The 26131-nt window shown below is 42.6% G+C and overlaps 2 protein-coding genes across 2 annotated transcripts in view; one reads left to right on the top strand and one right to left on the bottom strand.

Annotated features, from left to right (window-relative positions):
- Window positions 1-6358: 6358 nt before the first annotated feature.
- otulinb (OTU deubiquitinase with linear linkage specificity b) lies at window positions 6359-13122 on the bottom strand. The gene is made up of 9 exons (XM_080543284.1): window positions 13094-13122; window positions 12390-12557; window positions 11784-12044; window positions 11463-11551; window positions 11193-11281; window positions 10834-10977; window positions 10099-10221; window positions 7976-8248; window positions 6359-7333 (listed from the first exon to the last, which is right to left on the bottom strand). Exons 2-9 carry the CDS (start codon window positions 12527-12529, stop codon window positions 7160-7162), a joined length of 1293 nt encoding a protein of 430 aa, XP_080399410.1. The 5' UTR covers window positions 12530-12557; window positions 13094-13122; the 3' UTR covers window positions 6359-7159.
- Window positions 13123-15467: 2345 nt separating this feature from the next.
- amph (amphiphysin) overlaps window positions 15468-26131 on the top strand; it is a gene marked incomplete at both ends in the record, with an annotated part of 37996 nt that continues 27332 nt past the window's right edge. Inside the window, 2 exons of the mRNA XM_080543473.1 lie at window positions 15468-15536; window positions 24071-24151. Of these exons, the coding sequence (XP_080399599.1) occupies window positions 15468-15536; window positions 24071-24151 (150 nt within the window). The remainder of the gene's footprint in view (window positions 15537-24070; window positions 24152-26131) is intronic.

The following is a 26131-nucleotide window of genomic DNA, read 5'->3' as shown; positions in this document are numbered from 1 at the left end:
GGCAAAGCAGAGCACGTAACGCTCAAAACCACAGGAGACAAGACGATGTTGGAGGTAAGCATTACACACACTACTCCCGATGAGTCTTAATTAAGCATTATCACACGAGAGGGAGTGCTGATATTCAGTATAACAGCACGACCACAAGTGTGATATTGCTTTTATACTTGTTTTATTTTTTAACAGTTCTAGAGCGCAATTTATTAGTTAACAGTAATAAGCGACAACAGATTATGATTTGTTTGTTTATTTAATCATTTATTTTGGCTCCGCCAACAAAAAATTGTTCCGCAACTGAACGTCAACTGCACTGTTGCCTAGTAACCTGAACACAAACATGTAGTCTAATTATAACATTTAGTAGAACACCTGTGCGGCGGAGTGATTAGTTAAAAGTCCCAGTACTGTTATACTGTATATCGGCACTCGTGGAATGCCTCTTGTCCAATCAAATTACTTAGTCGGAACTGACTGTTATTATAATGTATAATGATTGATACCCCCTTATCTGAAGACTGAGTATCAACCCTCTTCTCCGTTTCCTTTTTTTTTTTTTTTTTACAGGGAGCAACCAATGGAGCCAGACTGGTGGGGGTGCACTGCAGAACATCAACCATAACTATGGTGTGATCAACAATCATTACCATTATTATTACCCAGTGGCCCCTGGGAATGAGGTACCGTCTGGCCAGCCTACTGGTCCTTCAGTCACGCCCCAAGAGTCTGGAGGACAAGCCTCAGAACGTGGAACATCAGGGTTAGAGTCGATGGACAGTCTGCTGCTCACCTGGCTAAACGCCCTTCAAAAGGTAGTCAGATGAGTCTCATACAGGATATGTAATTTAATGTAATGTCCTAATAGCCAGACATGTCAATAACAATGTCAATAACTCTGAGTGTAATTATCGTGGTGGTGATATTGATAATGGTGACATTTGTATGTATTGCTACATTTTGGACTTCAAAATGGCACAAGTAATGTATAAAGTAAAAAATAAGATGCTTCCAGACTGTATCCAGAGACTGTTTCAAGTTAGACAGAGTAATTACGAACTCAGAGGAATATGTATGTTTATGAAAACAAAGATTAGAACAAATGCAAAACAAAGATGTATAACAGTTAAAGGAGTTAACTTATGGAATACTTTTGAAAAGGAAATGAAAATGTGTAGTACACTAAAAGGATTAAAGAAATTACAAAAAAATAAGATGATTAACAAGTATAAAACAGAGGTATAAATATAGTTTTGTTTGGTATTTTTGAAAACATGCTTAAGTAAAAATGTGTTTATAAATGTTTCTATGTCTTGATTATGCACTCATAAGGGGAAAACCACTAATGTAAAAAGGTTAGGTGCATTAATATAGTTTTTTGTTTGGTACTTTTGAGTTTTCTGTTAAGATGCGTAAGTGAATTTTTGTTTATAAAAGTTTCAATGTTTTGATTATGTACTCATGGGGAAAAACCCATACATGTAAAAAGGGTAGGCGCAATAAGCCATGGCTTCAGCCTACACCTTTTTGGTCCTGGTGTTACGCATTGTGACTGTGTACATTTTTAATATCTGTATTATGAATTGTAAAGGGACCAAAATAAACATTCTCAATCAATACAGCATGCAAATATTGTGTGCAGGTTTTTATCATAATATGAGTGTGTCACTTACTATGATATCAACTGTATGTTTCATTGTTTTGGACTAATTGTTCTTATTTTTGACTTTGACCAAAGTCTGTCTCAAATGAGAACCACCCACAGATAATCTCTCTAGAGAGGGATGAGGTGGAGCTCTCCTCAGAGCCCCTCTCCATGGTGAGGACGCCTCCCATGACAGGTGAGGTGAAGATCCCCAGTGTCCTCGTGGAGGAAATGACCCTCCACCAGACCCTCCAGTCTGTTGATGAGGCCAAGGCAGAGCCCCAGGACATCATGACAGCCCCTGAAGTTGTACCCCCTCCTCAGAGAGAAGAGGGCCCCAGGGCCAAAGAAGCATGTATCCCTCCACAGACGGATGGTTATGAGCCCCAATCTACCCCTCCACAGAGGGATGAGGTGGAGCTTCTTCCAGAGGCCCTCTCCATGGTGAGGACACCTCCCATGACGGATGAGGTGAAGATTCCCAGTGTCCTCATGGAGGAAATGACCCTTCACCAGACCCCCCAGTCTGTTGATGAGCCCAAGGCAGAGCCCCAAGACATCATGACAGCCCCTGAGGTTGAACCACCTCCTCAGAGAGAAGAGGGCCCCAGGGCCAAAGAGGCATGTACCCCTCCACAGAGGGATGAGGTGGAGCTCCTTCCAGAGGCCCTCTCCATGGTGAGGACACCTCCCATGACGGTTGAGGTGAAGATGCCCAGCGTCCTCATGGAGGAAATGACCCTTCACCAGACCCCCCAGTCTGTTGATGAGCCCAAGGCAGAGCCCCAAGACATCATGACAGCCCCTGAGGTTGAACCACCTCCTCAGAGAGAAGAGGGCCCCAGGGCCAAAGAGGCATGTACCCCTCCACAGAGGGATGAGGTGGAGCTCCTTCCAGAGGCCCTCTCCATGGTGAGGACACCTCCCATGACGGTTGAGGTGAAGATGCCCAGCGTCCTCATTGAGGAAATGACCCTCCACCAGACCCTCCAGTCTGTTGATGAGGCCAAAGAGGCATGTACCCCTCCACAGTGGGATGAGGTGGAGATTCCCAGTGTCCTTGAGAAAATGACCCTCCATCGGACGATGATGAGGGATGAGGTGGAGCTCCTACCAGAGGTGGAGATTCCCAGTGTCCTCCTCTTTACCCACAGGGATGAAGACACAGCACCGGAGGTTGTTACCCCTCCCCAGAGGAAAGAGGTGGAGCTCCTCCCAAAGGCCCTGTCAGTGGTAAACACACCTCCCATGACAGGTGTCAACTCTCAGGCCAAGGCAGACAGCACGACACAGTTTGCCTTCTATACAACATTTAATCCCCAACAGAGGGACCAGGGGGACATCCTCCCTGACGCCGACCCCCCATCAAAGTGGGATCTGGAGATGGGTGCTGTGGGTGTGGCTACAGGTGTGGAGGAAATAACCCTCCACCAGACCCTCCAGTCTGTTGATGAGGCCAAGGCAGAGCCCCAGGACATCATGACAGCCCCTGAGGTTGTACCACCTCCACAGAGGGAAGGTTGGGAGCCCCAATCTACCCCTCCACAGAGGGATGAGGTGGAGCTTCTTAGTCAGGAGGTTGAGCCTCCACAACAGCTTGACACTAAAATGTGCCTCTGGAAGGTGGAGCTCCTTCCAAAGGCCCTCTCCATGGTGAGGATATTGCCCATGATGGTTCAGGTGGAGCCTCCTAGTGACCTCTTCGAGGAAGTTGACCTTCTGGACAAGGCAGTGGCCAAAAACACTGTGACCCCGACACAGTTTGCCTTCTTGAAGGCATTTAATCCCCAACAGCGGGACCAGTGTCACCAGCTCCCTGACACCAACCCCCAATATAAGTGGGATCTGCTGGAGATTGGCGCTCTGGGTGTTGAGCCTCCACAACAGCTGGGAGTTCGACCGAAAACCTGCCTTGAGGTGAGACCCCGATTACTACACACAGGGGTAAAACATGCGCTTCATCAGAGGACAAGGGGCAGGATTTAGATCCAGCTACACCTTAAGGTCCACATTTAACTATCATCTTACAGCAGTCATATTCTAACTGTACAAGCATTGCTTTTTATCCAACTCATTCAGGTTAGTTTCATTGAGCAGATTTTATTTATATAATTATTTTTCACAGAGCATGCCCTTTCCATCACCTCCACCAATGATGGCTCCACCAACGACAGCTGCCCTTAAGATGGTTCCCCTCATGAAGCCTTACTGTCTGTGGGATCCTCCATCTACCACTCCAGGACACATACACTCTAGGAGTGCAGGTAATTACTGCTGTGGCTTAACTCCTTACACCCAGTCAGTCTGTAATGATTATAATGACTGTGGTGATGATGACGATAATTTGATCATGTTTTTTTTTCAGTCTGTAATGACTGTAATCAGTACTCAAGTTGTAAAAGAAAATCAGGGGGGGATGGTGGATTTTATCATATGGGGACAATTTTAGCATCCCCACAGGTAAAATGTAAAAATGTTGGTAAAAATGTCAATTGCATGTGTGCGCGTGCCCCCTCGCCCACAGTATTTTACTCAATATGCGCAAAACTAAATGTTGAAATAGCAGTAATACCACGTTCATTGATAGAATGACATAAGGGATGGAAAGGGGGGATGGCAGTTTTAGAAGGGGGATGATTTTTACTGTTTTTATTTCAGAGGGGATGCCATCCCCCCTCATCTCGAGTGCTGACTGTAATGACTGTGGTGATGTTGACGAACATTTTATCATGTTTTTTCCTAGTAACAATATGTCCAGTGAGGAGGTCCCCCGAACTTCTGAACCCCAGTGTAATGGCCTCCACGGGTCCAGGACAGGGACCTGGAGCGCTGCTGGACCCAATGGACCCCGCAACAATGATGGACCCCGCAACAACCATGGCGCCCATCCCCAAGACACTGGAGAGTCAGTACTTATTTGAGCCATTTGTTTTCTCTCTTCTGCGTTGAGTTACATTATGGTTATGACTGCTTTTAACAGAGAGTAATGTGTTTTTTAATGTCTCTACAGCTACCAAGGAGAAGGGCCATCATGGTCTTCTGGGAAATGTTGTGTCCCATCAGGAGAGTTGCCAGTTTAGGTAAGACCCTCCCAGCTATTTTAAGACCCGTTTTAGACATTTTCACCTTTGGTTTACTGCTTTCTGTGTAATGCAGAAAACATACTGTATATATATATTCATTATTTCCTGAACTTAAAATGTGTTCTTTACAGTAACATGCAGCTTGACTGAAGTAACAGTGTAAATGACTTTTTTCTTTCTTTCACAGGCTATGATAATCCCCAAAGGAGCCTTTTCACTGATACCGATTATTTAAAAAAAAATAACTAAAAAAATTCCCAAAAGTTCTCGGCATATCAAATAAAATAAAAAGCATTCCCACCGCTTCTCTCATTCATTCCTTAAATCAGATGGACTTGTGTGTTTTACCTTTTATCTTTCCATAGTGTCATTTGCTCTCTGAGTTTAGACAGGTATGTTGGAGGTGTACTACATTGAACTACATTTTGAATGTAATCAAAAATTGATTTCATAGTTTATCCTTTCAACAGGTAAGGCCTGTTGTCTCCATTTACATTCTTCTGCAGCACTCCATACGATACACAAAGCAAAGTGTAATATGAATTATTTGTACAAAACTACTATCCATAGCTGTTGCTGGATGAAGACAGGAAGTGAATGAACATTTTCAAAAGGGAAGACAGGATTGGCCCACAACCTCTTTCAACCCAAGTAGCAAAACACCCATTTAATTACTCAACAAAGACAGGCTAATACAATTCAAAAATAAATCCAAGAGCCAGTTAACTGGGGGGGGGGGGGGGGTATGATCAACATACTTAAGGTTCTAGACAGGCTCATAAAGAACCCAATAGACCTCTCTCTCTTGGAATGACCTGTTACATATTAAAGAGGAACTGAAGAGAAAAAATTGTTTACAGTACTCTGCGTAAGTAATGGGCCAGTGAAGCATTTTTTCCTTTTTTATTTGAAATCAAATTCTAAAGTGTAGCGAAACACCTTGTCTGCTTGAGTACAAGCAAATGCCTCAAAACTCTTTGGATGGTGCTTCATCATACAGGAAGACAATGACCCAAACATACTGCCAGAGCAACTAGGGAGTTTTTCAGAAAAGGTTATTGACTGGCCAAGTTAACAGTAGAGGAGCCATGGTGGGTGGGGTCACAGTGACCCTGTGAGTAAAAAGACAATTCTATCTTTCCACTCGATCAAATTTGATCATGACTTTTCCTAGATATGTATGTGCGTTCTACCACCCAGTATCCTTAAAACAAATGTCTTCAGATTTACGTCAAATTAAACATGCATTTCATTATAATGCGATTTTAGGCAAAAATACCTAAAAACAAACAACAACTGAAGATGGCTGGAGTAGAGGCCTGGCAGAGCTTCACCAGAGAAGGTACCCAGCAGCTGGTGGGGTCAATGGGTCTCAGACTTCAGCGGCAGTTATTGCACGCAACTTGGATTATGGACCAAATACTAAACATGAGTGCTTGATTTGAACATCATATGAATATGTCCCATTTCTTTTTATGCCCCAAAATAGGGCAACTATGTCATTTTGTATATAGAAAAATACTCAAAAATAAAAGCTGACAATATCTACTTTGACATAATAGTATTTATTTGATTTTACAATCCAAACCGTGGAGCATAGAACCAAAAGAAGAAAAAATGCTTCACTGTCCCATTACTTACGCAGGGCACTGTATGTACTACATGGAGCGTCGGTAGGAGACATTATACAGAACTCTTGCCCCAATATTAACTAAAAAATGTAAAAAAACAATAACTTTGGACCTGGGTGTATTGTCATGTTTAGTCTAAATCGAGTCAGATCATGAACAGACTGCTTTGGGGAGAGAGTCTCCTTTTCCCTGAAATATATGTCCATATATATATAAGCCCAACCATATATATGAAATATATGGTTGGGCTTTGGATGGTACATCAAACCTCACCTCCAACAAACACATCATATTGTCAGTTGCATTGTTTTTAAATGATGAAGAGCAAATGTATAAAGTCAGTCAGTGCAGTCCCTCTTTAAATAGGAATTTAACTTTGTACATTGCCATTTATTTTACGATTACTTGCATATTTTATGTTATTTCTTTCAAAGGAAACGTTCCTTCTTCTAGCATTGTTGCCAATGGCAACTGACGCTAGCATAGATGTTTGCATATGATGATTTATGTATAGATGATTCACTTACTTTAGAAAAATGTAACTTACTTGTTGTAAGTCGATTTGGATGAAAGTGTCTGCTAAATGTCCAAAATGTAAATGTAAAATACTCTCTAATGTTCAACATTTGCAGTCAATAAACAGTCCTCTGTGTTAAGGTTTTTATACATTGATATCTTCAGGTAGGATTGACTGAGCAATCTCCCTGAGATACAGGATTGCTTGATGAAACTCAACCCATAACTCTGAGATTATATGAAACTCCATCTGACATGTGGAACTCAAATGTCAAATGTATTTTGTCCTGCTAGGCCACTAGGACATTGTAGTGTCTATCATCCTCTGTGACCAGAGAAATGCAGGGCCAGTCTCTCCTGTGGTCGTTGGGATAGTAGGTGACAAACTCCTCTGTGTCAACCTTGTAGAGTCTGAAGACCTGGATGGTGTGCTCTAACGAATATCCAAGGAGGAACATCTCCACCTGCGGAAAAAATAGTGGATTCATGAGTGCATTGTTTAGAATCTACAGCAAACAAGTTATACCATGCATCGGCATCTAACTTTCCTAAAAAAGTGTGTAATTTTTATATTTTGGAAAATGTGGCCCTCTGTATTCATTATGATGAAGAATCATGCTTTTTTATACTCAACCAGCCTGTATTTAACTTCAATGCCAACTAACTCCTCTTTATATTGCCAATTACAGTTGGGTATTAAAGTGTCTCATATGCGCTCACTCAGATTAATCTCACTCAGATTAATTTCACCGCATCTCTATCGCCCAGCCACTTGGATGATGATTGTTACCCAGTCGTAATATCAACGTTTTTGTCCTGATGTCAGTCACTGCAACTGCTGTAGCTGATAAATTGTCCCTCCTTTGGTAACATTTGCATCAATTTCAGGTCTGTGCACCCTTCTTGAAAGAGAGAAGGATGCCCACAGCAGAGATGCCTAGCTAAACTGTCTCATTACTTTGACTATTAGAGCAACGGCATATTTTTCTTGTTGTGAAAAATGTTGCCTGCCTATTTAATAACCCGCTTTTTACCTGCAAATACTACATTAGTCGGCCAATGTAATGCATTATTATACACACACACACACACACACACACACACACCTGCTCCAGGCCCCCGGTAAAGCCCACATGGCTGAGGTGGTTCCTGAGGAAGGTCTGGGGACAGCTCGATGAATCTCGAGCGAAGAGCAACCCGCAGAATTCGGGGACGCCACCTGCTGCACCCTTTCCCATGAGGCCGTGCAGCTGGGTGGCAGTGTGCAGCATGAGGAACTTGAGGGCCTCCAGGAGGCCGTACTCCTCCTGACCCTGGAACACCTGCAGGCACAGCTGCTCCCTCTGGGCAGTGCTCCGGGCCTGCACCGCAGCCTGCCACTATAGGCCATAGACATGACAAAACAGGTCATAAGCAGGCATAGAGATGACATAGGTAAACGTTAAGTAATGTAGAGGTAATGTAGACTCAAACAGGTTAAATGTCTGCCCTACACTCTGACCCTACAGGTCATAAAGGCATAGAAAATACACAAAGACATTCAATGACACGGGAAGACTGAAGTATACATAACGCAAGAACTGCAGCCTGCTACTACAGGACATGATTAAACCAATGTAAGTGTCCTCCTGACTGAACTGAAGATATTTTTTTATTTTAAAGGATAAACGATTTCAAAGGAGCAGTAGTATAATCTTGTTCTGTAAACATTAGGGGTGCAACGGTTCAGTTGGCCCACGGTTCGGTACGGTTCGGTATTTTGGGTCACGGTTTTCGGTACGGTTCGGTTCAGAAACAAATGCTACTATTTATTTACAAACTGTTACTTTACTTTATTTTGCTTATACATAATATGGAACTTTAACATACACATGTATATGTTATGTATATAATGTATATATAATTGTATATAAACAAAAAACACTTTCAAATGTCCAAAAATAAATAAACACTTTCGAAAGTAAAAGTGCACTTTAGCCTTGACAGCTGGTAGCCCGTATACAAACAGGAGGAAAACAAATTCACACTACAAAAGTAACACTTTCCACATAGCGTTCCAACATGTCATGTGTTGTATTCCAACGAGTTGCGACATCGTGGATTAATTTGTGTTTTGGTCAATCTAACATATCTTGTTTAATTGTCAGAATACGGTGGGCTGTGGTGCTTTTGTGGAAGAAAGTGACTGCATGTCTGATCTTACCCAGGAGGCGGGACACCGGGGTTATTGCCACTGCCTTCTTGGCGGCGAGATTTACGACGTGCGCAAAGCAGCCGATCTGTGGCCCCAGTCCACCAGCTTCATGGATCGCATTTACGATATTTGCTGCGTTGTCTGTTGTTACGGGAATTGTTATGTTTGGCCTCTCCAACTTCCACTCAGTCACTGCATTTGTTAGTTCCTCTGCCAGGTGCGCGCTGGTATGGCTTTCGTATAGTGGACGAGTTTGCAGTACTGCGCTCTTCATCTCCCAATCCGGTGACATGTAGTGGACCGTGACAGTGAGGTAACTCTCCGTTGCCCGGGAGGTCCAACCCTCCGTAGTCAGTGCAAAGCTCTGTGTTTTTGCCAAATCGTCTTCAATGCCTCTGCGCGTTGTTTGGTAAATACCGGGGATTATTTTGGTGCTGAATGATGTACGGGAGGGGACACTGTAACGGGGCTCGAGAGTTTTTATCAGATTTCGAAAACCCAAATCTCCAACCACCGAAAAGGGCTGCAAATCCTTTGCAATGAACATCCCCACTGCATTGGTTATTTTTTTGTGTTTCTCTGAAGTGGTAGTGTACGTCTGTCCGAACGCATCAGAGAGATACTGCTGTCTGCTCACTGACGCTACCTGACTGGCTTTCCTGCTCCCAGTCAGTGTTATCGTTGAGTGGTAGCGGCGAATATGCTGGTTCATGTTAGAGGTGCAACCATTTGCATATGGCACACGCTTTAAGCAGAGCTTGCAGACAGTAATATTTCTGTCCACTGTTTCCCCCCCCTTATTGTCGTATTCAACGGGAAAAGCGAAATGACCCCACACCGCAGACTTGTAGGAATCCGGGGCTTCCTCAAACTGTTGCGGCGCTCTCAGAGCTAATTTACGAACGCAGCCAAATCGCAGCATAAACCGAAAACCGTCACGGTTCACTAGTGAATTGAGCCGTGGAACGCAAACCGTACCGTCCGTAAAAAAACCGAGAACCGTTGCACCCCTAGTAAACATAGATGGTTTTTTACCCGGTCCCTGAGAAGCTCCATGTAGACCTCCAGCTGTGCCTTGGAGCGCCCAGTGGCCATCTGCTCACTGTTGTCAAATGGAAACCTCCATCGTCCAACAACATCTTTATCTGCTAGGAGATCCTGTGAAAACAAGACATGGATTTTTTTATTAAAATGCTGCCTGGCCCCTCTTCCCCTGCCCACCCCAAATAAAACATTAAAAAAAATTATGTGTACATTAAAAGTAATAATTTTTTACAAAAAAAAGGAAATATTAATGTACAATACACTACCAACCCAGTGTACAGACACTAGAGCAATGCAAACAAACAACGATGAAAGGGAAAACGCACGCACACACACACTCCACATTTTGGTGTTTTACAACCTGATTCTTAAATAGGGTTAGGGTTAGGGCTTCTGTTTAGGCTCAGTCACAAAGAACAGCAAGATTACTTTTTCCCCATTTGTGCATACTTTGTTATTTGCACATGCTCAACCATTCATATCTTAACCATTGGTTTACAGTTCCTATATCATTTTCGTAAGGCAGAGTCTCTGGAGTCCCGGACTAACTTCTACTGTATGGGCCGGTTTCACAGACAAGGCTTAAGCCTAGTCCTAGACTAAAAAACATCTTCAATGGAGATGTTACATTGAAAGTGTGATTTAGTCCAGGACTAGGCTTAAGCCTTGTCTGTGAAACCGGCCCTATGTGTTATATTGATGTGTTAGGAGATAGACAGTATGTACCTTGGTGAAGTCCTTGCTCTGGAGCACGGTGGGCAGCTGGTGAGAAAGGGAGAGGATCTGGAATAAGGTGGCCCTGAGAGCACAATAGTTGTCCCCCCTCACTCTGCGCAGACACTGATACCTCAGAGACACCTCCAAATACCCCTGTGGCAGATAGACACATCAGAACAAAAGAGGGGGGAGGTCGTTCACAAGGTAAAATAGACAAGATCGCAAGTATTCTAGGTGCATATCGATGTAAATCCATGTCTTCACAAACAAACAACACACACTCAATGGCAAACAATTACAAACGTTTGCCGTCAAATTGATCCACAACAGTAAAAAGGGGGTAAATTGGCTGATTGAAAAATACCTACCTTTCTAATAAGGGCACTCTTGGCTGTATTGCCTCTCCACTCTCTCTCACTGTAGGTCAAGAGGTCCACTGAATTTGCCACGCTAACCCCTGCGACGCGAGAATGAGAAATGTCACGTTTAACCGGTTTTAAATTAATGCTCAACATAAGTGTGTGGTACAAAAGACTAAAACAATTACTCACTGTAGTATTCCTGGTTTTCTTTGTGGAGATGACCAGTTCATTCCAAGTGAAAACTCACATATCTAAATAAGTGACGGGGACGCTTACCCGAGTGCTGATTCCCTGATGGTGGTTTGTCCCTCTCTTCTCTTCTCTCCTCTTCGATCTCGTCTACACCACGGTATAGGTCCTCATCACTGTAGGGAGGGGGAAGTGGAACCACCCACGTAACAGGTGTGAACAGCTGTGACCACTGTAGCCTACCTTACGCATGTTGCCACGGCTACATAAAGGAAGGGTTCCCTTCCCTTGGCACTACCTTCTTCTACCATCACATTCTGTAACTAGCCTAGCTCTTATGATCTAGCCATGGGTGTCATTATCATCATCTAGTGTTCCATAATATCAAACTGCCGTGTGAACACGCACCTGTACTCCGCCGTGGTGTCATTGTCTTTTGTCACTGACGACACACTATTCACTTCCAACGACTGTGGATCATAGTAATTCGGGAGCTGGTGGTCTTCTTGTGGACTAGCCACGGTTGGGGTCTCATAGGTGGGCTTGGTTACGTCCATGGTGGCCCCTTTGGCGACTTCAACCACATCTCTCTTAGCCCAGTGAACTTCTGTTTTGGGCTGGTTCCTGTCCTCTGAAGAGGGTTCCTTTGGATGGTTTGCCACTCTGGTACTAACAAAGGAAAAAGAAACGGCTATAAATAAATAATTATATATTATGATGACGTTTTCTTGTTTTTTTTTACTTTCGTTGTCAGTATTGGGGTCTGGCCAGCCAGAGAACAACTATGCAAAATACAGTATGTTAATAGCGGTAGGGTTAAGGAGAAATGTTTCACCATCATACTCACTTTGAAAAGTGCAAATGAAGTGTCAAAGCAACTATTTTCTGCATATTAAAATGGATTTTACATGGAAACAAATGTAATTTCATGTGAATGTAGGCCAAGCAACAGTATTAAAACATTGTTAATCATAGATGGCTTCTCCTTCTGGGATTCTGTAAATAGCTCTTTACCTTTTGCTGACTTGTCCCTCCTTTTCAGGCTTTGACTTTTTAACTCCTTTATCAGTGTCCTCAACTGATGCTTTACGGGTCGTCTTCACCCTTGTCTCAGCAACCCTCTCACCGTCGTCATCCTTTGCACGTGGACGCATTGTGGTACTGAAAGGCACATTTCTCTGGCTGACAAGGACAGGAGAATGATGCACTCAACATTGATATACGATTTGTGTAGGGAAACCAGGGGTGTATTCCATCAACGTTGGTCAAGGGAAATCCAGGCTTATTTTGATAAGTATCGCGAGAGTTGTCAAAATAAGTCTGGATTTTCCTTTAGCGACGTTGATGGAATACCCCCCTGACTGTAATGAATGACAACCCATGCAGTCCACATCACCCAACGCCAAAATAATAGTTTGTGGTCGTGGACTCGTGACCCTGTGTCTGTCGGTGTCATTTTGCAGGCTTATATATATAATATATAGTTAGAGCCCTGTAGATTTATTAGCTACCTAGTAGTTTAGCGTCAAACATTCACACCTGCGATGTCTAAAAAGTCTCAAACTCACAACATACTTGTAGCACGAAGGCTATATCTAAGATTAATTTACGGTATCAAGTTAATCCAATACAATAACAATATGCTAAAGCTAGAAGAAAAGAAATGGTTTTCATTTCAATGAGATATGTGTTATATTATAAGATACAGTTATACATACTTTGTCAAATAATCTCCCTGCTGCTGATGCTGGTTGTTGGACAACTTCAAACACAACACGGAAGTTGAACGGTACGGAGGGAGTTTAGGGAATTGTAGTTTATATTTATATTGATCTTTATACGGTATGTAGTCCGATGAAGAAACGAGCTTCCGTCAGCTCCGTCCGTGTAAAACAACGAATGCATCTGCCGAGGTTCCGGAATACAACAGCGCTTTGGATAACGATCATAATAATATGTTGCTTTGAGTGCACGTCGACTACTGCAGAAATACAATACAGTCAACTCATGATAAGTGCACTTAAACTCCGTTTTAAATACAATACATTTTCCATTACATTATGGGGCGCGTTCGTAAATTCGCTCTGAGAGCGCCGGAGCATCCACGTGACTGCCTCTCGTCCAATCAAATTACTTGGTTCCGTTATGACGTTGAACCCAGTGTGCGCTCCGGCGAATTTACGAACGCGGCCATAATTTACAACACTGATTCCATCAAAGTTGGGTTAATGTGTACAATGTAAATAAAAACAGAATACAATGATTAGCAAATCCTTTTCGACCTATATTCAATTGAACACAGTACAAATACAAGATATTTAATGTTCAAATTGATAAATGTTATTGATTCTTTGTAAATATACACTCAATCTGAATTTGATGCCATGCAACATGTTCCAAAAAAGTTGGGACAGGGGGCCATGTCTACCACTGTGTTACATCACCTTTCCTCAGTAAGCGTTTGGAAAATCCAGAACAGAACAGGAACTGAGGACACTAATTGGTGAAGTTTTGAAAGCGGAATTCCCATTCTTGCTTGATGTACGACTTCAGTTGCTCAACAGTCCGGGGTCTGCCACACATTTTCAATGGAAGACAGTTCTGGACAGCAGGCAGGCCAGTCTAGTACCCGCAATCTTTTAATCAACGTGGAATACCCCCCCCCTGTCATTCCAAAAGTCCCAATCCATACATTGAATGTTGTGCTAATACGGGGAGTCTGGTTAAATGTTTGTTATGTGCTTGTATGGGCATTGCTATTGACAATGAGCTGAGTTTAGCAGATTTTAACCAATGCACATACAGTACTGTAGTTTAGACATTTCAATGAGTCAGTATATAGTCATGATTTAACATTCATTTGGCATTAGTAGTAGAGTTTGAAAATACATTTTAGAACTTTTATTGCAGTGTATTATGCATTGTGATTTGATGTGAGAAGACAGATCATTTTACGCCGGTACATGTGGGAATACGGTACATGTGGGAAAACTAGGGTTAGGGTTAGGTGCTAGGGTGCTACGGTTAGGGTTGGGGTTGGGGTTAGGGTTAGGGGTAGGGTTAGGTTTGGGGTTAAGGTTAGGGTTAGACATGCCAGCATGTACCAAGTCACTCTATCACCGAACCCTAACCCTAGTTTCCCCACATGCACGGTCCGTAACATATATATATATATATATATATATATATATATATATATATTTAATTACATAATTGGCCTGCGTGTGTGATTACTTTCTACTAATGGCAATTGCAAGGAAATTAAAACATTTGCATTTCAATTCTAATTATGCACAGCACGACAAGTTCAGATATAGGCTAAGGCAAAGCCATAGCGGATAAATGCAAGAGGTTGCATATTATATGATGATGTTTTTATTTCAGTATATGCAGACTGTAGCCTACAGAGGTGGAGTCATTCATGTAGGACTACATGAAGTCGACATAAGACTATCCACATGGATTAATGCTCACAAAGCCTTTGACGCAACCAGAAGTGTATTCACTATTCACAAGCATCATCACCATAGTGGCGGGGAAGGTGGACGAGGATGATTGCCTTATTTTATTATTAGATGTGGACTTTGATTAAATTAAGCCATAATTATAGTTAATTATGTGTTAATTGTGAGCTTAGAATGATAAGGTTCTATCTCCATTTAGGGTAGTTCAGAGATATTGAGCGTCAAAGTGTTTACATTCCATTATGTTTTGTGAGATGGAACCTTTGTATTTTATTAATTTCTAACTAAAAAATGTCAACATTTTAAAAATAACACCACACAGGCATTAATAAACACCTAATGGATCAGATTATGTAAAAAACTCAATTTTCACCAAAAATGGAGATAGAACCTTATAATTCTAACGTCACGTATTGTTGTTGTGTGTGATCAAAGACATGACATGTATGGTTATTATATCATGGTTTTAAACCATTTCAGTCAATACAGTACTCTTATTACCGTTTGGTTTGGTTGAAGGTGAATGTAACACTGTGGCTTTAAGCCCTTCTCCTCCCCCCCTCATCATCGTTCGCTGTCCAAGGTGCTGAAAGCGACGTCGCTCTTCCCCGTTCCAGTCCCAGCAGCCATGGCAGAGATTAAGACGGGCATTTTCGCCAAAAACGTCCAGAAACGGCTAAGTCGGGCGCAGGAAAAGGTACGATAATGTCATATATTTGGATTCGACATCGTGTCTCGCTGTGTTTGCAAGTGTCTTTTTTTGCATCGTTGCATTGACGTATGTTATGCCCCCGAGGAGCTGGCCAGAGGATGTAGCTGGGAGGTATAAACCAGTCTATGGATGTGCGTCAATTGTAGCCAAATGTGAGTTGCGCTTTTCGCGCTTGGCTCAGTATATAGCCTATATACTCTGCGTGGTTATTTTACCTGAATCTAGCTTCATTGGTGTACCTTGGACTGCATTAAGGCCTACTAACCTGGCGACATATATGTTGTCGATTGCAAATGCAATCTTATCCCCCACTGCCATTTCAAAGCGACACCGTTAAAGGCTCCATGACAGTATTTCTACTAGGCGACACTTTACATTGGGATAAGTCTACGTGCACATCAAACCCAACCGAATAAATGGAAAGCACCGACAAAATGCCTTTCTTTCCAGCATAGATCCTAAAGCACTAGTCGTCTACAGACAGTTATGAAGCTTATTCAATGGGAAATATAATGGCAGTCTTTACACTCCATCACGTCGCATGTGAATTGCGAAACCGAATGTCAGTCAGACACGTCAAATCCACCAAAAAGGCCTCCCCCATTCTGTTACAATGCTTACACATTGCTTATACAATGCTTATGCGATATCCATCAATTCAGTGTTTGCGTTCAACACATTTTTGTTCCTACAAGGTCAGGGGAAGGGGAGATGGGGGGATGCCCTTTTCTCTGCAGCATTGAGGAAATAGCGGGGGTGTCCTTCCCTATAATTAAACGAGCTCGATGCGTTTTTCAGGCTGGGTTTACCATGTAGGCTAGATACGTCAGCCAAGCCTCCCTAAGACCGGGTATTATAGGGCCTTGCTCGTATTTGTGGACTCCTCGCAGACAATGAATGGGATGTTATAGGTAAAAGGGGCGAAATACGCAGAGAAATATGTTTTTATGCATGTATCTTCTATTGAATTGCAATGCGTGACGTTAGAATTATAAGGTTATATCTCCATTTTTGTCAAAATTGAGTTTTTTTACATAATCTGATCCATTAGGTGTTTATTAATGCCTGTGTGGTGTTATTTTTTTAAATGTTTTCATTTCTGAGTTAGTAATTCATAAAATACAAACGTTCCATCTCACAGAACATAAATGGAATGTAAAAACTTTGACGCTCAATATCTCTGAACTACCCTAAACGGAGATAGAACCTTATCATTCTAAACTCACGAATGGCAGAGTTGAATTGGAACGTTGCACAGAGCAGAAGCCATACGAGGATGGATGTCATAAAATGTTATCTACAACCATGATAAAAAGATAGCACCCCACATCTCAATTTTCTCATTTATCCGGCTAATTGGTTTAGGTCGAAATACTTGGTTGAATTGAATGAATGAATGAATGGACTTTATTGTCATTGCTACAGTACAGGTACCAAACAACGAAATTTTGCAACAGACTATAAAAATCAACGACCTGTGAATGTGGTCAACAGAGCAGCAGACACACACACACACACACACGCACGCACGCACGCACGCACGCACGCACGCACGCACACACACACACACACACACACACACACACACACACACACACACACACACACACTGCTAGCCGTAAGAGGATTGCATTCCTATTAATATCCCCTCGTGCCAAAACGATCTCCAGTAGGCTGTCTTGTCCTGATGGTAGACTCGAGGTGATGAAAGCTCTTCATTTCAGTGGTATTCGCTCCGGACCTTAAAATCATATCCCACAACAGTCAATTAGTTTTTACACTTTGGGAAGTCGCTCAGTACAAGTCCACACTGTGCACCCAAACGTTCTTCGGAGGTGCAAATGGGCCTTGTGCCGGGGAAAGTGATCGTCAGATATATTGACGAGCAATATGATCCCCAGAGCTTCACCCGCTAGGAGGACGCTGAGTCAGCATGATACGACAAATCAACGGTGTGGAATTGCGCTGTCCATGGTTCCTAAAAGCACTATTCTCAACATCCACATGTCGTGAGCTTAGAATGATAAGGTTCTATCTCCGTTTAGGGCAGTTCAGAGATATTGAGCGTCAACGTTTTTACATTCCATTATGTTTGGTGAGATGGAACCTTTGTATTGTATTCATTACTAACTCAAAAATGTCAACATTTTTAAAAATAACACCACAGGCATTAATAAACACCTAATGGATCAGATTATGTAAAAAAACTCAATTTTGACCAAAATGGAGATAGAACCTTATAATTCTAACGTCACGACGTGTGTCTCGTCCATTTGCCCGGCAGTTTTGATTTGTTTATCACAATTCTAAAACGTATAACGAGAACAGTACAGTTAAACCGCTGTTTTTGGTATGATGGAGCTTAATATGTGGTGCCCTTTTCGTCTGCTATTATCCTGCTCATTTTCTGTTGGCCTTCACACTAGATTGTCAGCACAGTACAAGATAAACCCTTATGTCTAAAGCTTTTTTGTACTTAGACCAGCTTAATCTGCTTGGTTCCATTATTTTCACCGACATGTGTCGGTAAATTCGATTTTTTATTCATTATTATCATTGTCATGGAAACCATAACTGGATAAATGCGATGCGTCAGTGGCAGGGTTAGTTCGAGCACGCACACACACACACACACACACACACACACACACACACACACACACACACACACACACACACACACACACACACACACCGTCTTGAACATCTGCTAAGGACAATACAGATACTGAATCAGTCCTTCAATTGATTCAATTACTGAGCTAACTTTAGTCCTCTTCGAATGGGCTGTTTCCTGGTTTTGCCCTCACACTGACAAGTCATCCTACATGTTTCTGAAATGTGAAGACAGCTAGAGAATTCAAAGTTAGGAATCTCAGAAGGTAGGCAGAAATAGTACAGAAATTATTATTTTAAAAGGAGCCAGGAATGTTATCTGCTATGATTATCTAAAAAATAACAATGACAAAAAAAAAACTGGAAAAATGAATGAATGAATGAATCCAATACTAGAAACTGATTTCCATTGTATTATCGGAAGTTAAGTGAAAGTTAAAAACTACAGGAAGTTGTTAAATTTCAATACAGATTTAGGCTAATATTTTGTAGCTCAACTAGCTTTTATCATATGTTTAGTGTGGGGATGGGCCCCAAGCTAAGATCTTGCCTAGGGCCCTCAATAAGAGAGATACAAATGTCCACGTCATAGTGATGTATTCAGTTCCTCCTTTCAATACAGTCAGATGTTGTCTATCTTGGACATGGTATATTCAAATTCTTAACATAATATTGAAGATAAATTCAACTTGACAATTCATGTCGTTAGCCTGATTGACTGGTTTGCATGTGATAACTTTGAATGGGTTAATCCTCTCTGATTACTATGTGCCATCCTCCTCCATCCACTTCAAAATGATTTGATATGAAGAGATGGAGACACACGTTGGCAGTGAATTAACTGCTAAGATGAGGCTGATAAGGTGTAGCCTATTAGCTGCAGTGAGCAGTGTTGAAATTCTGCACTGTGCACAGAGCTCCATACATAATTAACTATTGGCTAAGGGATAGGCTGAGGTAACATACCTTATCTAAGGAAATGTCAAATAATAAGCCTGTATACGTGCGATCGTCATCACTAGTTAGCATGATGGTTAGTTAGCGCATGGTTAACCCATGGACAACTGCATTTAGAGCATTTAGCTAGCATTGCTGCAATTAGATATTAATTATCACGTCAGTGTGTGACATTTGGGCTCCTGTGTGACAGCACTTTGGGACTAGGTCCTGACTCCTGGCTTAGTCTCATGATTAATATTTGATAGGATAGTTGTCTGCGTTGGATTACATTTCACTGGTCCTCTCAGGGTTTTGTGCTCAGGGTGAAAAGAGAGCTTTCAGGGCTAATCCAGGCACACCACACAGAAATAGGGTGTGTGTATGTGTAGCTGACACCTTAGATGGATCAGATGGCCTAGATGCCCACATAGTCACTTGTGCCTATTCGGCAATTGCATGTAAGCCTATGTTTTTGTATGTAATTGGCATAGATCACATGATACAATGCTACTATCCAAACATGCAGATTGAAGAATCAAGATGATTTCAGGGGACAACAAATTGCAACGATGATTTCAATTTCAATTGCCACCTCATCTTGTGATCTAACTTGCACTCCCACTCCCAATATGCTAAGCAACATAATAATAATAATAATATTCATAAACTAATTATAATGAATACTTTTCTATTAATTCATTTAAAACATGTTTATCTTTACTGAATGCACAGCTTTGTAAGGGGGCATGCTCAATAGATTAGTGTGGACCTTGTGGAGAGCAGAACTGTAGGTTTCTAAACTAGTGGAATGCAGAGGCTAGATTGTTGGCTGATCTCTGGTTATAGCCTGGCTTGTAAAGGCCATTCTCCAATGAGGTTATCACTGTTGCTAGAGTCAATTGTATTATCCTAACCTAAAGAGCTCAGTTCTTGAGAGTGTTTTTATCATATCTATGCCTAGTAATAGGTTAATAATAGCCTACTCTTCTCATACAGTAAAATATAGCCTAGAACAAGAGGGGAGTGTGTAAAACAGATTCTGAAGAAGCCTCGTGTAGCCTAGATGTTTTATACCTGAGAGAGTCAGACAGATCTGTGTACTATTTCTTACCTGCCTAGTTTTCTGTCATAAGACCTGTGTATTATTATGTACAGATAAAGGTAAAGGTATACATAACATAAATTTATAAGATAAAGGTCAGAACCTTGAACAGTGCTCGCACACATACTCACACACATCTAAGTAGTGTGAAATGGAGATTGAAAAAACCCATGGAGTTGTGGAATAGGCCTACCTGGAGAGCTATGTGGAGGTGTGGGTGACCTGTTACTTGTTAGCTCAGTCTGGTGTGTGTGTGTGTGTGTGTGTGTGTGTGTGTGTGTGTGTGTGTGTGTGTGTGTGTGCGCGTGTGTGTGTGCGTGCGCGTGTGTGTGTGTGTGTCATGGTTGTAGCTGACTAGTGTTTAATTGAGTTGGCATGTTGGCATAGTGAAGGTGAGATGAGAGAGAGAGGAGTGTGACTCATACATACCATGTCTGACACAAAAAACACTACTGCATTAGCGACAGCAGTTACAACGGGTACACACACGCACGCATGCACACGCGCACACACGCACACACACACACACACACACACACACACACACACACGCACACACACACACACACACACACACACACACACACACACACACACACACAGACACGCAGGCAGGCAGGCGCACATGCACTCCCCAGGGGCAGATCCCTACTGTTTGTGTTTACCATACATCCCCTGTCGTGGCCTCTGTGTGTGTGGTTCAGTCCACAGTGTGGGTACCCTCTCATCTCTGTCAAGCTTAGTGTCCGACGTCTGCTTCTAACAAATGAAAAATGATCTGAGTCATATTTTAAGCAAAATCTATCTTATGTAGGCTTAAAGCAATGCTCCACTATATTCATGTCTAGTATTCAAAGTATGTTTTGGGGGTTAAATGGTTAAATTTGTTATGTTAAAATGTTAAATGCTCAGTTCTGTTTTAAACATATTAAAAGCATTGCACTTAGGCTATGTTATTTCTGACAAATGTGCAGGTACTGTAGCTGGCTCTTGCTGTCGACAGTGCAGCAGTTGAGATTGACGAGAGGCGGGTCTATCAGAAGTCCCTTCCCATTGGATAAGCCGTAATTGTATCATGAAAACGTGAAGCTTACACATAGAGACAAGGAATCTAAACAGAGAAACAAAGAACTTATTATAACTTCTTTCAATAAAATAATGTTAAAAAGTGAAAGATAGATTACCCATCAAAAAAGTAACACAGACAAATTATTCGGAAGCAGCATTGTCGTAATACTGTATATCCTTGGTTTGAGTGTTTCAGAAGGAGTCTGTAGGAGTCTTGGAGTAAGTTTTAGAAATTGTTACAGAATGAATGAGCTTCAATGAACGAGCTGACTAAAACCTGCAAAGACTTCATCCCCACAACCGTAAGCACTTAGAATAGAAAGATGTGTTGTTTATCAGTCTGTGAAAAAGAATTTCCTTCACAGAGGACAATAAACTATTCTACTATTCAACCTAGACAGATCTAAGATGCAAATTTGACAGAGACACTATGCATGCCAGCTCTATTTATTATATACCACCAGGGAACGGAAGTCACATACCCTCTGAAGGCTAAAAAAAAAGTAGGCTAATGTGATCAACAGTTGTTGACATCTCTGTCACGTGATCCTCTCCCTATTACTCACACTCTCACCTAGGAAGCTGTCGGCTATCAAAGATTGTGAGCCTTTGAGCCAGGAGTCATTCAGTGGTTGACTTAGCTTTGAGCTTTGAACATGCCAGGGATCTAAAAACCAAAACAGTTCACCCACTGTCATTATTCATTTAGATTTGTAGATGTAGGCTAACGTTGGTAGAACTAGACCTTGACAATAGATGTATTGTATGTATAGTATGTAAATGTAGACGTATAGTACGGTAGTCCACCAAACTTTGTCATATATTGTTGTAGCTAACGTAGACCACCATTGAAGAAACTGTATGTTATCCTGGCCTGGGGAAATGAGGTACTGTCTCCACCGTAGGCCCCACGGCTAACCAGCCACAGGGGTTTTGACTGGCTGGCTGCATTGTCTCCCCTGCTGCACACACAGTCACACACAAGGACTCTGTCCAGTGATGAGGGACAAAGGGGCTGCCACTTACATTTACATTTACATTTTTGGCATTTAGCAGACGCCTTATTCCAAAGCGACTTACAATCAATACATTTGAATCTGAATAAGCATGTGAATCATCAGTCCACCATTCGTAGCAGGAAGAGTAATCCAGCTCAGGCCCGGGGCCATTGATAGAAGGAAAAACCTTCTCCTATCACCTTCTTCTAAAACTTTTTTTTTTTTTTTTACACTGGAGAAACAGAGAAATAGTACAAGGGGGGCAATAAAAGTTTTTAGGGACACAGTAGAGGGGAAAGCGGGTGTCTTTAGGAGACGTAGCACTTACTGCTCACCAACAAGCACTTCAGACTCTGGGGGACACAAGGCTAGACTCAAGCATTCAATTGTCTCATAACAGTATTACATTCATCAACATGTAGCTTAAGTACCTGGTACAGTAAACACAGTCACTGGTACAGTACAGTGAGATGCTAAGCTCTACAAAGCTCTCGAGCTAGCAACTTCACCTCAAACCCTTATCATAGTGTGCGATGAATATAAACATTATTAACAAACAAGGTCCATGTCATGTCAACTAGAATACATAGACATGCATACATAGACATTCTAACCCTAATCCTCTCCAGCAAAAGGAGCAAGGGGCAATGAGATGCCTCTCCCAAATGCAAATACAGTTTGCAAAAGTAAATGCAAGAACCAATCAGTGCTCTTGCTCAGAAGCCGGCTAGAATATGGATGGCTTAACATGTAGTGTAGGGAGTGAGGGAAGTAGGGTTTCTAGACCAAAAGTGAGTGCCGGCGCTCACTGTGTACCACCTCGGTCTAGCTTCAGCTAGGTTCAGCACTAAGAGGATTTCATTGGCCTTCCCCCCCCCCTCAAGCCAGATGGCTTCCCTGTTTGACATCAGCCCACTTACTTTCTCTCCCTGTCAACTGTTTCACCAGTGGCTGGGGATGAGCTTATGAGGAGATCACAGAAGATCTCATGTATTCGTCAGAGGTCCCCAAAATGTGGTCTGTGTGGACAATGATTGTCTGCAAGTTGCCCCCTTACGTTGATGTTAAAGAGAGTTGATAATTTTCCGTTTTTTTTTTTTTTTTTTTTTATCAATCCATTCTACATGTGCATGATGCAGTGAATGGCAGGCGTGGAAGGTCTCTATGGTATCATTTTTCAAACCCTAATATTGTGTGGCACAGTGAAACTTCTTTTTAATGACAGATATAGTAGAGATTATGACAGGAAGGATGGGTGAGAGAGAGAGAAGGTATGACATGCAGGATATGTCCGCGGCTGGAATCGAACCGGGAGCCCTGCGTTACATGGTCAGCGCCTAATCCACTATGCCACCTAAGCGCCCAGACTTCATCCATGTTTAACATTATATCCATCACCAGTACCATACCAGTGTCTACATGTGAAAACTGATTTTCTACATTCTGTGTTCAACAAGATATGAGATACGGTCTTAAAATGATGCCCTATGATGTAATTCGGGGGGGTAAGAAAATTATATAATATTTTTTTCTAAAGCATCTTTTGGGCTTCTTGTGTTCTATGGCAATTATGCCCTCTATGGACCTTCCTCTATGGGCAAAGACTTCGAAATCGTTGGAAGCTGACCTGAGAATGTTATGTATTGCGTGAACTGTTCGGATGCAGTATAACTAGGGGGTAAACAATGTTGTACTGTAGCTTATAAAGAGAATAAAAAACTGAGGAGCAGAGTTTGAACATTCATTTCTATCTCTACACAGTATTTCTTACCACGTTGTGTGATTTTTCATTCCAGGTGCTGCAGAAATTGGGCAAGGCGGACGAGACTAAGGACGAACAATTTGAACAATGTGTCCAGAACTTCAAGAGACAGGAGGTAAGGGTTACGGTTAGGTTATGATTGTGATACCATATGATATATGGTACATTTTTTACATTTTGTGTATCATGAATGTAAATGTCATAGTGATGTTATGACATTTGGTTTCCGATGGCTCAGTTGGTTTGGAATACTTGCTGTATCAGAGTTGTGGGTTTGAATCCTGCGTGGATCTCATGAATGACCCAATCATGATACAGTAGTTATGATGTCATTACACAGTACTCGCCTGTGTAGCATGATTTATATGAAAGATGTTGCTGATGAGCATAAGAACACGATGGCATACACTAGGCATTTCTTTTTTTATATAGGTTTAGAAAATCTGAATCAGCTGTTTGTAGACTACAGCTTGGCATTCAACACAATAATCCCCGCCAGACTCTGCAGCAAAAGGGACCTAGGCATCAACCCCAGCCTAAGCAACTGGATCCTAGATTTCTTGACAGACAGAAAACAGGTGGTGAGAATGGGCTCTGAGACCTCCGCCCCCCTGAATCATCAGCACAGGAGCCCCCCGAGGCTGTGTTCTTAGCCCTCTCCTCTACTTCCTGTACACCCACAAGTTCGCAGACGACACAACAGTGATTGGCCTGATTACTGACAGGTGACGAGACGGCCTACAGAAGTGAGGTTGACCGTCTGGCTCAGTATTACTTACTTACTTACTTACGCCTATCGCTCCTTTTGGAGGAGCATAGGCCGTCGACAACAGTTCGCCAGGGTCCTCTGTCCTGTGCTTTGCTTTCCAGCTGTTTCAGTATTGCCAGGCCAATAACCTCGCTCTCAACAGCAGACAAGACAAAAGAGCTGGTGGTGGACTTCAGGAAAAAGAGGCGGGCACAAGACCCCAACGGGTCTGCTGTAGAGAGGGTAAACAACATCATGTTTCTGGGGCTTCACATCACCAACGACCTCACCTGGGATGAACACACCAGCCAAGTGGTGGAACAAGCACAACGCCGCCGCCTCTTCCATCTCAGGCGGCTGAAAAAAGTTTGGCTTAGGGACCAAGATACTGGGGGGCCTTCTTCAGAGGCACGACCGAGAGCGTCCTGACAGGCTGTATCACTGCCTGGTACGGGAACTGCATTGCCGAGAAGATCAGCGGTTGTGTGCTACCCTCCATCCAGGACACCTACAGCGACCGGTGTGTCAGAAAGGCCCCCAGGGCCCCGCGGTGGTGTAGCGGTCTACGCACTGGCCGCTAGTGCATGCTGCCCACCGGGGCCGGGGTTCGTATCCCGGCTCGCCAGATCCAGATATGGCCGAGGCACACGGGAAGCGGCATATTGGCCGGCCGCTTCCGAGGGGGGTATAGGAGTATTTCTGGACTAGGATCCGTCGCGCAACACCGCCCCCTGGGTGCCGGAATAACGGTACTGGGCTCGAGGAGCCAGTCAGCCTAGTCTGCCTGGCGCCCTCCTCTGGGACTGCCGGCCACGGGGTCGTGCGGCGGATCCTATGCAATAGGCAGGGGATAATTGGATGCTAAGTTGGGTTAAATTGGCTACCAAATTGGGTGAAAAAGGGATAAAATCTGGAAGAAAAAAAAAAAAAAAAAAAAAAAAAAAAGGCCCCCAGGATTATCAAGGACCCCAGCCATCCAAATTAGAAATTAGAATTACCGTAGAATTAGGGAAACGGTACCATAATCTCAGGGCTAAAACCCAGAGGATGTCTAACAGCGATTTTCCCACAAGCAATCAGGCTCCTAGGGAAATGCACTAGCATAAGGCAAAAGACTGTCCCCCCCATCCCCCCCCACTGCATTAATAATATATTATGACTACCTGATTACATGAACACTACATACTTGAACTCTGTACTGCTCCATATCTGTTCCAAATAGGGGTGCAATAGTTCTCGGTTTTATATTGCGCCGTACGGTTCGCCTTCCATGGTTCAATACACTAGTGATCTGTGGCGGTTTTCAGTTTATGCTGCGTTCCATTCAAAGTCAGAGGTCGAGTTTGT

The sequence above is a fragment of the Nansenia antarctica genome, assembly GCF_963989245.1.
Source record: "Nansenia antarctica genome assembly, chromosome: 12".
Taxonomy (NCBI): Eukaryota; Metazoa; Chordata; class Actinopteri; order Argentiniformes; family Microstomatidae; genus Nansenia; species Nansenia antarctica.
This window is presented reverse-complemented; position numbering and strand designations above follow the sequence as displayed.

Bases quoted from the DNA above. Each gene is read 5' to 3' on its own strand.
- otulinb (XM_080543284.1), bottom strand. From the start codon at position 12,529: ATGCGTCCACGTGCAAAGGATGACGACGGTGAGAGGGTTGCTGAGACA. The intron at 12,045-12,389 runs GTAAAGAGCTAT...TTCCTTTGTTAG, and splicing joins GAGGGACAAGTCAGCAAAAG to TACCAGAGTGGCAAACCATC. The intron at 7,334-7,975 runs GTGTGTGTGTGT...TTTTTTCCGCAG, and splicing joins TTACCGGGGGCCTGGAGCAG to GTGGAGATGTTCCTCCTTGG.